Source organism: Botrytis porri, assembly GCF_014898465.1.
Source record: "Botrytis porri strain MUCL 3234 chromosome Unknown BPOR_010, whole genome shotgun sequence".
Taxonomy (NCBI): Eukaryota; Fungi; Ascomycota; class Leotiomycetes; order Helotiales; family Sclerotiniaceae; genus Botrytis; species Botrytis porri.
This window is the reverse complement of record NW_024066084.1, coordinates 464,059-478,375: the sequence shown is the minus strand read 5'-3', so window position 1 is coordinate 478,375 and position 14,317 is coordinate 464,059. Positions and strand designations below refer to the sequence as shown.

At 39.1% G+C, this 14,317-nt stretch overlaps 4 protein-coding genes across 4 annotated transcripts; all 4 read left to right on the top strand.

The window, feature by feature from the left end:
• Window positions 1–2,004: 2,004 nt before the first annotated feature.
• EAF01_007606 (uncharacterized protein) lies at window positions 2,005–2,445 on the top strand (the record flags this gene model as incomplete). Its single annotated transcript, XM_038915862.1, has 2 exons — window positions 2,005–2,020; window positions 2,084–2,445. 2 exons carry the CDS (start codon window positions 2,005–2,007, stop codon window positions 2,443–2,445), a joined length of 378 nt encoding a protein of 125 aa, XP_038768333.1.
• Window positions 2,446–3,354: 909 nt separating this feature from the next.
• EAF01_007605 (uncharacterized protein) lies at window positions 3,355–4,237 on the top strand (the record flags this gene model as incomplete). Its single annotated transcript, XM_038915861.1, has 2 exons — window positions 3,355–3,521; window positions 3,571–4,237. The coding sequence occupies 2 exons, from the start codon at window positions 3,355–3,357 to the stop codon at window positions 4,235–4,237; spliced, it is 834 nt and encodes a 277-aa protein (XP_038768332.1).
• Window positions 4,238–8,356: 4,119 nt separating this feature from the next.
• On the top strand, window positions 8,357–9,096 carry EAF01_007604 (uncharacterized protein; the record flags this gene model as incomplete). The annotated part of the gene is made up of 2 exons (XM_038915860.1): window positions 8,357–8,406; window positions 8,487–9,096. 2 exons carry the CDS (start codon window positions 8,357–8,359, stop codon window positions 9,094–9,096), a joined length of 660 nt encoding a protein of 219 aa, XP_038768331.1.
• Window positions 9,097–12,383: 3,287 nt separating this feature from the next.
• Window positions 12,384–14,181, top strand: EAF01_007603 (uncharacterized protein; the record flags this gene model as incomplete). The annotated part of the gene is given in 7 exon segments (XM_038915859.1): window positions 12,384–12,594; window positions 12,634–12,709; window positions 12,780–12,988; window positions 13,004–13,142; window positions 13,212–13,290; window positions 13,352–14,077; window positions 14,092–14,181. The coding sequence occupies 7 exon segments, from the start codon at window positions 12,384–12,386 to the stop codon at window positions 14,179–14,181; spliced, it is 1,530 nt and encodes a 509-aa protein (XP_038768330.1).
• Between the last annotated feature and the right edge of the window lie 136 nt (window positions 14,182–14,317).

Genomic DNA, 14,317 nt, shown 5'->3' with positions numbered 1-14,317 from the left:
AATTACATAATCAACTCACTTCAATGTCTCTCTTTCTTCATCAATACTTGTCGCGTTGAATTTTGGCGCAACTTGTACCTTCCAAAACACTTACGTCTGTCTCAAACGTTCACCAAACCCTTCATTTTTGTTTTTGAACTTGTCTTAAACGACTTTTCGTCTGTTGTTATCTTTTAAGCTCAAACCGTTCTCATCTCTTCTGGAGATATCAACTCTGGGCAAGATATGGTTGGTCAATCAAGGAAGAGAAAGGCGAGTCAAACCGACTTAGGAGTGGTGGTTTTATCAGATTCTCCAGAGGAGGATGACATTGAGTAGAAAGTCATCATCGCAGATGTCACGAGAGATGTAATTCAGAAAACTCCAGCATATCATAAATCTCCGGATGTTTTAGGGCAGTCCAGAACAGGAACTTCAACTTCAACTTTGGCTGGGAGAATAGCGGGTACACGACACTCATTTCTCGGAAAGAACGGTACGCAGATGTTGAATATTTATATTGGGGAAGAAAAAATGTTGTTTTGTATAGGTTTATATGAAGTAAAAATTGTTTCTTAGATTTTATATCGCTCAGGATCTACGTCAACCGAATAACTAATAAGCAATATAGGTTTACAAAGACTTATTGTGCAGCAAGGTTGAATTTTTCGATAGAATGTTCAACGGAAACTACAAAGAGGCGAATGAAAATGCGGCGGTACTCTGAGAAGATGATCGTGAAGCGTTTGACATGTTAATGTGCTGGGTCACAAACGATAATATCCGGTCACTTAGGGGTCAAGATTTCCGCAAGACATTGCATCTCTGGGGTTTGGCGGACAAGCTCTGCTTGGGAAATCTAAAAAATTACGTTATGGACACATGGCGAGAAAACGATGATTCAATTGAAAATTACTACGTAGCTGAGGAGTTCCGGTACATTTTTAAGAAGACAGCAAGCAAATCACTACCCCCGCCAGTATGCTACCCGTATGCTTCGATTCCAGTCATTAAAATCGCCAGCTAACGGGCGTGGGTGTTCGATCGATTGTCACGGCGAACCAATTCCATTATCTGATGTTGATGTGGCCGCTCTCACAAAGCTCTTAGCTAAGAATGAGGAAATCCTGGAGAGTTACTTGGAAGTAGCAGGAAGAGAACATAATGCGAGTGGCAATGTGATGGGTCCCAGAGTGTTCCGTTTTTATTGAATATGCTATAATCGTCCCGGTCGCTTGTTTCAATTTGCTTCTGAAAGAATGACGATACTCTCCACCTCGAATCTATACGATGCTCGGTAATATAGGTTCCTTTCGCGTTGCTGGGAATTCAATTTTGCTTTAGGGGGACGATGGCGAGCAAAAGCAGATATGGCACCATGTCATCTTACATTAGAAATTTCTGAGCCCACATCAAGCGCGTATAGACAGCTATCATATCTAATCTAATGTACGTCAATGATCATGAGTACTTAATCCTTTCACTATTCCAACTGATCTTAGACGGTTGTGGGCGCGATACATTATCTGAGTACAAAAAATGTGCATAGATAGGATCAGGATCTTTCGCAATTGAATCATGCTTTCGTCTCATGTATTTTGATTTTTTTAATAGCTTCACTCAAATTAAATTCATCCATAAAGTGTTGGAAACTTGGAAGTGAATACGACAGCAGTAGCCTTGCGAGCTTCCCAGGCGTCTTCTAGGAAGTCAGCTCCTCAACATAAATAAGTCACCTTTATTCACGATTTATTAATCACCAAGAAATCTTTGAAGTATCCACCTATAGGCAATTCCGAACGGTCTTACGCGTCGATTTCACGTAATCAAATATGGCTTCAAAGAATAACTCAATTTCACAACGGTAGCTTGCTCTGCCATTAAAGATTCACTAAGTTTATGCTCACCTACCTCAGCTTTTCAAAAGGCATAAACTATTGTGGAGATAGATTCATACTCAGATTTTCAAGCCCTTGTTTTTTAGATCAAACAAGGCTTCCGCGAATCGCTCAAAAAATCTGAAAGATGTCTCTTTTATGGGGTAAAAGTTCCTTCTTGATCTGATACGAACTCTCTGATACTAAACAATTTAATATTTTTGCAGGCACTGAGATGGTGGATCTGTTCGTTGGGCCTGACAAGAAGCTCATCCATGTTCACAAAGGCATTCTCCCGAAGAAAATTCAATACTTTGATAAGATGTTTGATGGCTCTTGGATCGAGTCTGCCAATAACTCAGCTATTTCTCCTGAGGGTACCGTCGAGTCATTTGACTTGCTCATAGGATGGATCTACCGTGGAAGCTTGCGTCCGCTTCAGGAGGATATCAAAGTTAATGGAAGACTGGGCGGGGACACGTTCGATCTATACGTGCTTTGTGAGAAGTTTTGTCTTGCCGAAGTAATGGACGAAATCATGGACGCTATACGAACCTACAAACATACTAGGGATTTTCATGGGGGTTAAGAAGATGGTTCTGGCTTATACAATGTCCCAAGAAGGATCAAAATACCACTTGTATGCACTAGACTCCTTGCTTTACGTATTGAGTAGGAAGAGCTTTCGGGAGAAATGGAAAACTCCTGAGATTTCAAGGGCTATGAAAAATGAAGTCTTGTGCAAAGACTTCCTGGAAGCTCTGAGAGACCAAGTCTGTAAAGGTATCAAGGCTGAAGACCCGAGGTTTGGGAGCAATTGTTTATATCACACCCACGCTCTGATAAGGAGTGCAGTCAGAAGCAGATAAAAATAACAAGAGAAAAGCCACAGTTGATCCATAAGATTTATCAGTGTTCACATTCGTTTAGAAAGCTCTGCTACTCGAGTTACTGTGATTTTAATTTACCAATATCACGCAGATTCTAGAACATAACCTCTACTTCCTTCGACTATTTGTGTGAATGAAAGTGCTGTGACTTCTCTGCAGTAAATTTAGCATGTAAATTAGAAATATATCTACATCTAATATGAACAGCCTTACAAGTCCAATATGTACTTTTTTGATGCTAGGGCACAGTCGGATGGCTGAAGCGAAAGTCCGTGACTTACTAGTAACTACAAACATCTCTCATCTTTTAGTCAGACTTCTTAGGATAATTCACTTTTCTGTCTTGCTCGAAAGGATTGATTTACACGTAGGATAAGTTTTTCAATTCACCTCTTGGAAAATGTTGCTCCTTTTGCAATATCTCAAACCATTCACCCCAAGTGGTCGATCTTCGTGAAGGTTCTATTACCGCTGAGATCCGTGGTTCTTCAAGCCACTGTTTTCTCAGTATTGATCTTAAAAATTCATACTGATTACACGGGAAGCTTTTGCTGCTTGAGCCAACTCTGAAACGCTTTGCACCAGACTTTTGATCCCGATCTTGAAGCATGTCGGGATTCAAGCCTCAACGTTCTAGTGCTGGAGGGTTTTTGGCGGCTAGCGGTGGGAAACAAATCGGAAATGCGCCCGCGACCATGCTCTCAGCTCTACCTGCAGCTTCGATCGTCGAAAGGACTGTCGAGGTTAAGAAATCACCAGCTCTTATATTTCTTAAGTATAAGTCCAGAAATTGGATGTGAATGATACAAACTAACTTCTACCAGCAAGACAGAGATGGTAGACCTCATAGCAGGCCCCGGAGAAGCCCTTTTTCGAGTCCATAAATCTTTTATCTGCAACAAAATATCATATTTCGATAAAATGTTTAATGGTGGATTCAAAGAAGCAAAAGAGAATTCGGCAAGATTTCCGGAGGACATTCCGGAGTCTTTTGATATACTTATCGAGTGGGTATACTCTGGACACATTCGATTTTACGAGGTTGAAGTCAGCGCCAGACCGGAGAGCTGGAACTTCCTGTGCTTTTATGCGTTAGCAGAAAAGCTTGGTCTCACTCAGTTGGAGGATCGTGCACTGGATGTCTATCGACAGAGTTGTAAAGCTAAAAATGCAACTTTTAGCATGGACTGGGCTACAAGGGCATACCAGATCACTCCACAAGGGTCAGCACTTCGGCGATATGCTATCCAGGTGTTGGTTTGGAGATTTCACACCCAAGAAGATTTGGGTTTCAATCTCAATGACCATTTCATCAAGGCAATGCAAAGCGACAGTGATATCTTTACAGACTTCATGCTTGCACTTCTCAAACATGTCAAGGTGGCAATACCAACAGATCCGAGAGTCACTGATCCAAGGATCCCTGCCACCAAATGCGAATACCACAACCACACAAAGGACGAGGACTGTTATAAGTTTAGGAGAACTTGAGTAGTCATAGGAAGTTTTGTGAGAGGATTTCTGTTGAGATGATATGATGGTAGAATCAAGGAGTCTTCTATGTAGAGGTTCGACTCAATATACCGTCGTTATATCTCTTCCTTTGAACGACTACAAACTTTCACATCACGTGTATTGTGATACTCATCCGTCTCCATGAGAGTGGCGCATGACCTTTTAATTTTCTAACAAAGAGATAAAGCCCCTATTCTCAGAACTCGCGAGTGATGTTTGGAATCCCATTTATCTATCAATCAAACTCACGATTTTTGTTGCGCCAGGTCTCTCCTGACATTTAATTTGGTCCAATTGATGTCAGTCCAAACTTCTTGTGCACTATGACGTGTTGATGTATTTCTTTGCGTTTTATCCACATATATTCTTTAGCCCTAGAAAACATTACTGTATATTCAGCCTTTTCTCTTCCTCTTTAGTTCCAGAACTATTACTTTCGAATGAATGTTCACATATGCAAATAGCAGCGTTTGAATCTTGACCACATGTTTTTGATTGGCTGTTTGGGCACCCTTAGAACATTTTGAGGTGATATGAGACATACCACATGAAAGTCTTTGATAAGTCCTCGAGGTTTTATTGAACTACGATGATCAATGTTCAATTTGGAGCAAAATGCGGAAACTCGTGGACAGTCAATGAAGTAATGGCTATGGGCATACTTCACCTTACAGTTACATAACATTCGAGAATCGATGTGTTTTTATGAAGGTGGTGTATTGGCTTTCACTGATTCTTGTTGATCTTCGTGAATTCTTTGTAAGAGAAATGCTCATGACCCCCGAGTACTCAGCATCATTAGAACCGCACGTGACTACGTTTCTATGGTAAAATGTGAGAACCATGGCAATATGGATATAGATGTAGATATCATTGTGAATCCATCGAAACCATACGCTAGACCTATTTTGAACAATCCGGTAAAGTGAATCTACTCACTAATATTGATTGCTTATCTTGGTACAAATCTCAATGATTACTAGCAATACCTATTGGAAAATTCTTTACTTGCCTTCACGTTACATTTCATAAACGCAAAATCATTGCAAGCTATCATATAGATCGAAAAGCAAGATTCAAATTATGTACTCTTCAATCTCTAATAATTACAAAGAGAAATCACTAGTTTGTTTCTCAAAACTTAATATGAATTTAAAAACGAAATTGAATTCAACTTCAAAATTGCTTCCATTTTTTAAATTAGTATTACTTTTAATTACCTTTTAAGTGTTTGAATAATATTAATAATAAATAGTAATATCGATATCAAAATAATTAATCTATATATTAATTCAATTTATATACATTATCAAGTATATAAGCATATTCTTTATACTAAAATACCTTATTTTGATAAAATATTCAATAACTGTTTCTTTAAAACTTCAAACAATTTTATAAAGTTTCTTAAAGATTTATTTAATTTATTTAATATCTTACTTGAATAAATATATTCTTAGTATTACTTATTTCGATTATTGAATTTTATTTTGTTCAATAAATTTTGTTTCAATTAGGACACTATCAATTTTTACCTATTTATAAACAAACTATATATACTAGGCCTTATAAATCAGACAATAAATCTTTTATAATAATTTCTTAAAGACTATAACCTTCTAATCTCAATTGAACAGGTAATCTACATTTACAGAAGATCGAAAAGCAAGATTCAAATTACACACTCTTTAATCTCTAATGACTTGTTACGGGAGCTGCCTCTAGGGTCACGTGGAAGTGTCTAGAGATCTCTCGAGGTGGTTTAGACTAGACTTCAAGTAGGAATTCAATAAGGTTGTAACTGGTTGCAATTCTCGTAACTATAGTAATGAAACTAATGATTGTTCTTGAGCACGAAGCTCTACATGTAAGGAAACCCTTTCCCTTATATAGACCTTTGCACTCTGCGATCCCATCGATCCCACTCACTGAGAGTAGTGGGCGTAGTGGGATCCCACTGATCCCATTGATAATAATCGGTGGGACTGATGGGATGGTCCATCACGTGATACTAGTCCCGTGAGTCTTGTCGTCCTGTCTTATTTCCTGTCCTAGGGCTAATCCCTTGGGAGCTTACTAATCCTAGCAAGACCTCTCTTGCTTACTGTGTCCTGTATTGCTTATTCTTCTTAGGACCCTACTGTCCTAGGAACCATGTCCTATGATTCAGTGTATTCTATAACTAATACTATATACATGCCTGAGGCTTTCCTTGGGTGCCTAGTGTCCCCCGGTATACTGCAGCTGAATCACTGAGGCCTATAATATCATTATAGCCTATAAGTCAGTGATTCTACAGCCTGTTACTAATCCGTTGTAACATGACTACAAAGAGAAATCACTAATTTGTTCCTCAAAACCTAATATAAATCTAAAAACGAAACTGAATTTAACTCCAAAGTTGCTTTCATTTCTCAGATTAGTGTTACTTTTAATTATCTTTTAAGCATTTGAATAATATTAGTAATAAATAATAATATTAATATCAAAATAATTGATCTATATATCAATTCAATTTATATACATTATTAAGTATATAAGTATATTCTTTATATCAAAATATCTTATTTTAATAAAATATTTAATAATTATTTTTCTAAAACTTCGAATAGTTTTATAAAGTTTTTTAAAGATTTATCTAATTTGTTTAATATTTTATTTAAATAAATATATTCTTAATATCATTTATTCCAATTATTAAATCTTATTTTGTCTAACGAATTTCGTTTTAATTAGAACATTATCAATTTTTACTTATTCATGAACAAACTATATATATTAGACCTTATGAATTAGATAATGAATCTTTTATAACAGTTTCTTAAAGACCACAACCTTCTAATCTCAATTGGACAGGTAATCTACGTTTACAGAAGATCGTTGCCGAGTTCAAAACTACGTTTATACGTATTAAATGACTTACTGTTTGATTTTTCCCTAACGCAGGAGCCTGAATCAACACCTTTAGCCCAATTAGTGGATATCATAAGAGAAGAGACTGATCTGACTGCAGATTTCCTCATAGCCGTTCGAGATCAAGTCCGTGGTGGCCCAGTGCTAACCGATCCATCAACCGGTGATGGTAGCATTTATCATGTTCATGGAGAAGGAATCAGTTGCAGTTGTTTATTGAATGAAAGAAAATAGAGCTAAAATTCGAAGAGTGTCCAGCCTCCTGGAGTGGGAAGGATATCCATGAATTTTTGTACGGGATGAAATGGGAGCGACTGCAATGGCTTAAGCTCATATAAATCTTCTGTAGTCTGACATAGTCAATCAATTCGTCTAAACTTTACGCTCATTTCTCGAATCGTGAAATTTTAATATGTAATTTATGCTAAGTGAACCTACCAATTACCAACCTCTTCCGAATCTCATTTCGAGGATGGTGTTGAGGCCAGAAAATAGACCACACATTCTTTGAATGCATACACCATTACTAAGAAAACTTTCAAAAAGTTTCTTCCAGCAATTTATTTCCAGACCCTGGTTATAAAGTGAATAATTCAGTGTTCTTCCTACCCTAGCTTTCATATTTAATCGGAGTCTAAATTATATATTGTTTATAATAGTTCTTCCAACCCAACCCTAGGGAACGACTGGAAAGTATTGTAAATACGTGTTTGTTGAGTTCAAAGGACATCACTCTTCATCATAGATAGAAGAATATACAAACGCCTTATTCATCTAATTTTGCTCCCTTCACATTATCGCGTGAAGCGATGCCATCTGAAGTGTAAACACCAATTTCCTAGAATAGTGTTCATCAATCTTCCGATTTCTATTTCTTTCAGGTATCATCATGCACCCTGTTGTGGAATCATGTTTCACAGTCGGATATTCTCGCATGTGCAACCTACTTAGATCTCGAATATTCTCTAGACCAATTTTCTAAAACTCGACAAAGAACCTTGAGACATATAAAGATCCTTTGAAGGTATATCGATAAGTTGTTATGTTATTTAACTTCTCGTATCCAAAATTACCCGGGACTCTTCATCGATCACTTGAAGGTACTATTTTATTACCCAGTCTCGCTTTAAACTCAGAGTGTGCTAATGCTAGAAAGGCCAAGCAACTAGGAAGAAAAACGAAATGGATCCCTCGAAGAAAAAGAAGTCGGGGACCAGAACGTCGTTCTTTAAGTGAGCACAGTGTCTCTTCATTGTGGAAATGTATATACGCTTGGTGGCGTAAGAAAATCTTGCTAATCTAATTTAACTAGGAAAGCGGAAATCCAAATGGTAGAAATCCGCGTTGGGGAAGAATTGAAGTTGTTCCGAGTTCACAAATCACTTCTATGTACTCGCGTACCCTATTTCGATAAGATACTCAGTAAAGGATTTTCAGAAAGCATAACGAATAGTGCGGTACTCCAAGAAGATAACACTGAAGCTTTCGACGTATTGGTAGATTGGGTCTACACGAATAGACTACCACCAGAAATTGCTTCTGGTATCCGTCGATATATTCTGGCTGACAAGATCTGTCCTCCTGAACTTATGGACCAAGTGATGGATAGAATAAGAACCGAGTATCCGCTTGGCCCACCGGATGTTTTAGATATTTACAGCAGACTGCCGAACGGTTCCAAGCTTCGCGTATTTGCGCTCGATCTAATGACTCTCGAGTTTTTCAATCACAGAGAATCCAATTTATCTAGTCTTGTAGATATGAACGCAAAGAACGAGGAGTTTGCAACAGACTTTCTGACCAACGTCCGAAGTTGTATATGCCATCCGATGTCTGTTTCCACGCCTCGGAGGAACCATCACTGCGCGTATCACTATCAAAAAGATAGAACGTGCAAACCCACGGGAAAACTTCAGACATGAATTGAGTATCACGTGGCAATGTTCAATATATTGCTGATTCCAGCTGGATCCCGAATAAATTTGGATCGATATGAAGAGAATTAACAACTTCGAAATAAGCCTCGAGTAAAAATTAAATGGGAAATGACTTTAATGTCTCAAAGAGAACTTCGTGGTAGAGAGCGAGAAGATTTCCACCATTTATGCTATTACAGAATCACATTACGTCCTACTAAATAGTTGTGTGAACATCTCAAACATTTCATAGCTCGCGAAGATTTTCCATTCACCATCTTGCATTCTCTCTCCTTGGAAGCACCAAACGCCTCAATATTCTATCTGCATCGTGCACCTACTTTAATTGATTCATGCTTTCTAGATTAATGCACACCAAGAAATCGGTGTATCATGTGTCTCCTGAATTACGCGACTATGGCTTACGTAATCTTCATAAATTTCAGAATCATGTCAAGCCAATCTACAACGCCAATATACAAGAAATATCGAAACAATACCTAATCATCACTTGATCTGAATGTGAGATCGTCCAAAGTATATTATAGGATAAATTCTCCTGGACTGCAGTAATCATTCTTAAATCTCTCACTAGCTTTCTCAAATACCGTGATATTGATTGCTAATTATCTTCTACATCAACTCGAATTCGCTCGGGGTGTTTTACCTTTGGCACAATTCACACTATGTCTGCATCAGCTCAAAATTAAATACACCATCAACAGAGTTTATACATGCTGAAAAATTCTAGAACGCCCACACAATCACTTCTGATGTGTATATTCATTTCGGTCAAAAGAGGTTTAACACAACAAGTAATACTTAAAGGAGTTCTGAGACGCTTGGATAATAAATACTACCATAACAACAAACATCCCATAATCCCATTACTGTTAAGCTTGACATCTTTACTGTCACTACCAAAACGGAAAGTAGAATATGTATTTTGTAGCAATGTCGATTAAGGTACGGAAACAAAATTACGGTCCCTTAAGCTGCGAATCCGCGCAACGCTCGTAAACTTGAAAGACAACAGTGTGCAAGAGTCATCCAAATCAAAGAAAAAATCGCATCGCACTCCTCATTTGCTAGCTTATAGTCGCAGACCTGGCGTATTTATATGTACGCCCCGGACCGCTAGTAGCCTGAGTGAATACAGATTATCACGATTAACCCCCATTCTATAGACAGACTCGCATGTGATCTCAACATCGAGTTCAGTTGATAGCTCTTTATATACATCTAGATGGCATTTACTTTCAGCTCTCGGAGATCTAAGCATTTGTTAGAGAGAACCCAGGGTGGAAGAGTCATTTTGGGGCTGACAAAATTGGGTCGGAATTGGCCTTGTGAATTTACAGTTAAAGTGTTATTTCCCTTTCGTCAAATTCGGCGTGTATCGTTAGAAAAATGACAGCAACAAGCATGTAGATGAAATTTAAATCGACAGCTAGATAAAAAATAGATAGATGGCAATACCAGTTTATGTGAACGCCTGGTCCACATCGATATTTTCAAAGATTCTTGTTGCTCACTTGAAGAACTTCTGACTGCCTAGGGTGTCCGTATAGTGGTCACTGTTGAAAAGCGATGCTATCATCCGGATTTAATTGATCGTGTCTTTTATATTGCGAAAGCGCTTCACACCCGAAATTTGCTGAATATGGAGATTAATCGAGAAAATCTTTCCAGAAAAACCTAAGTAAATCTCACTGCCAAGAAGAGTTAGGCGGCGTTTACTTCCATAAAGCCATGTCAATAACCCCCATAATTTAAAATTAAGTGTAGTTGAATATCAGATTGCGCCGAAGTGGTCTTATGCCACCATTTCTCTCTCGAAAATCCTTGATCTTGCAAGTAGTTGAATCTCCAAATATCTTACCCACTAGCGTCAATACAATACTAAAATTGATATTCACAACAAAGATTTTGGTGGCAGTAACAATGAATAGAAGAAGCAATTGTACCGACAACAGGTGAGAATGAAACTTTCCTGATTCCTCAACTTGCTATATGCCAAACACCAGGATGACAACTTTACAATCAAATTCTCTGCTTGATACCATTTATAATAATTCTAGCCAGTAAACTCATACATAGGTTTTCTGAGCAATTTCCAAAAGCTAGCCGCAGCAGATCCCATGTGTTCATCTACACGATTGGCAACTTGATGACTGAAGTAATGTCACAGTGAAAGAAACTTTTTATTCCCCACTCACTCCGGATCTCTATTTTAAACTTGTCGCTCTTCTCATCAAGGTAGTCTTCGTGTAAATAACCACTGAAAATGCTACTTTTTCCTTGAAACCTGGTTGATCAAAGATAGTACGCTGGAGATCTCAGCTTGGTTATAAGGTATGGCTTCTCCAGTCAAAATTAGACATCTCTTCATAGTATTGAATATCTGCCTCTTCTAAACTCATCGTGTCGAGGGTTTTCGGTATATTTCTGTAAGCCGCACGCGAACAATGCAATTTCTCCCTACTCGAGAGTCAACGTGCTTGCTAGGTAGTAGGATATGATGAAATGATATATTTTGGACTGCGCGATTTGGTGTCTCTACTAGGGTGGATAAAGGGACAGGCGAAGCACATGCTCTATCCTCCCCGACAGATGAAATCGATGAAATTGATTTGAATTTCATACACTAATGTAAGAGCGCGGCGTTTGTTGGTAATGTGTTGTTATATCGTGAGAAATTAGGGTAAGCAGAATGCGGCACAGTAACAAAACTTATCAAGACTCCATTTTTGATCCACCCTATTTCTCCGCAAATACAACCACAACAAGAACCAAGCTTTATTTTTCGTAGACTGGTTTACAGTTTCTTTTTAACTTGATTTTTTAGACGCGAGAAACGTCAATCACCTGAACAGAGTTAAATTTATGAACTGAGACTGTTTCTTTGAATCATCCTTTCTAAGTCCTCGGAAGAATTCACTATGTGGTGGCCATTTGGTAAAAATTACCCCGAGCGTCACGCCGAATATGCCGATGGTCAGGCCTACGACTATATCGCGATTGGAGGTCTTTCCACTTGTTCACTTACAATCTATCTCTCCATATCACAATTTCCTGACTCCTAGCTGACAAACATCTCCAAACCAAAAGGCGGTACAGCTGCTTGTGTCTTAACTTCACGATTGAGTGAAGATCTAAATGTGCTGTCCTGCTTCTTGAGCGCGGGCCCGCCAGCGATAACTTCATGTCCCGCATACCCATTGTATCATCAAACATCTTACGCTCTGATGGTGGTGCTTCGAGTTGTGAATGCGAACCTATGAAGTATTTTGATGATCGCCGAAGCTTGGCATTTTTGCGGAGAAGTTATGGGCGGAGGCTCTAGAATCAATAGTATGGTGTACACACGTGGTACTGCTGCAGACTATGATTCTTGGGCACAGCTTGGTCATCCGGATTGGACTTATGGCAAGCTCTTGCCCTATTTTATTAAAAGTGAGACTGTCGTGGGCTCACATAAGTCGGAATATTGTGGGACTTCTGGTGTGTAGTTCTAGCCAATACTTACTGGCATAATTTTAGGCGCTGATCCCGGTGTAGGCCCATGGATTACCCAGAAATTTCCTTTTCATACTTGGAGGTTCGCAGCATATCGAGTGTAAGTACATTCCAGTATCTACAATATCTAAGTCTCGTTTGCGTGCGTCGCCAAGGCTTACTTTTCCCAGCTTTTCAAACGCTGCTAAAGCCCTAGGCTTTGTCCAAATTGACGACCCAAACACACCTGACGTCATGGTCGATGGGCTCCCAACAGTGTTCTTTACAGTGAATGAGCAGCGACAGAGAGTATCTACCTTCGACACCTTTCTTCCTCGAGAAATAGTCTTGAAAAGAGAGGAGCATTTGACACTCTGCACTAACACGGTTTTATCACGAAGTGCCTTCTGAAAAGAGGACAGAGTTCTGCGTCCCGATAGAGTCTTCTTCAAACTTTCTAATCCGAAATCTGACAAGATATATTCGGCTAAAGTCAAGAAAGAAGTCATCGTTTGCTCGGGCACTCTAGGGACACCCCAAGTCTTAATGTTGAAGTATACCACCATTTCTCGATTTCAAATACTCGTCAAACGGTCAGGCAAGCTGACAATGAAATTCAACAGTGTAATCGGTCCCCGGAAACATCTAGAAGAACATGGAATCAGTGTTATCAAAGACCTACCAGGCGTTGGATCCGGATTGGTACGCAGTCAATTCTCCAATTTTATGACTCATGGAGAATATCATGCTGACCTTATGATAGAGCGATCATCACGGTATTCCAATTGCATGGAAGGTTCCAGTCAAAGAATCACTCACTAGACTAACGATCCATCCAATGCTAGGCGTACTTGAATCCTTCAAACACATAGTTTTCCGTTCCGGCATTCTCAGCTTGCCCATAAACAATATAACTCTATTCGTTCAATCTAGAATACTCGACCAAGACTATACCGGAATTGACAATAAAAAGCTTGCCACAGCAAGTAGTCAGATTCAAGATTTGATTCCAGATATTGAGCTTATGCCTCTCGCCGTCACCGCCATGGATGATTTAGAGGAGCACCAACGTTTATTTTCCAAAATGGGTATGTTCTCCATCTTGGCCACTCTCGCGAAACCAAAATCTCGAGGGACCGTTCGTCTTGGGTCTTCAGACCCACACCATAGACCGAAAGTTGATTTTGGCATTCTATCAAATCCTGAAGACTATGTCGTTGCCCGAGCCTCTGTGCGACTTTCCTTGAAAATTGCAGAGACTATGAAGGCTTCTGGATTCCCGCTACAAGAGAACATTACTTTCCCGGAAGATAAACAGGCCAAAGATGCGACGAATAACAATGATGAGGAAATCGATAAATTTATAAGGCGTAGGATCAGGACGATATATCACTATTCTTCTAGCTGTAGGATGGCTCCTGTGGATGATGCTGAATCTCCTGGAGTGGCGGACGATCAGCTGGAGGTCCATGGTGTGAAAAGTTTGAGAGTTTGTGATACTAGCATATTCCCACAGATTATTTCGCATCACTACAAGCGCCAGCTACAATGGTGGCAGAAAAGTGTGCTGATCTGATCAAGAATCATGGTTGACAGGAAACTCAGATGTAAGAGAGAGTGTTTAGCCAAGAGTATTGGGATTTTGTGGTTGTCTACCGCGAGATTACGTTTCTTCTGGAACATGGCCTCGAAACGTTTTCTGAACATTCCTTTGGACTTTTTTGTTGAT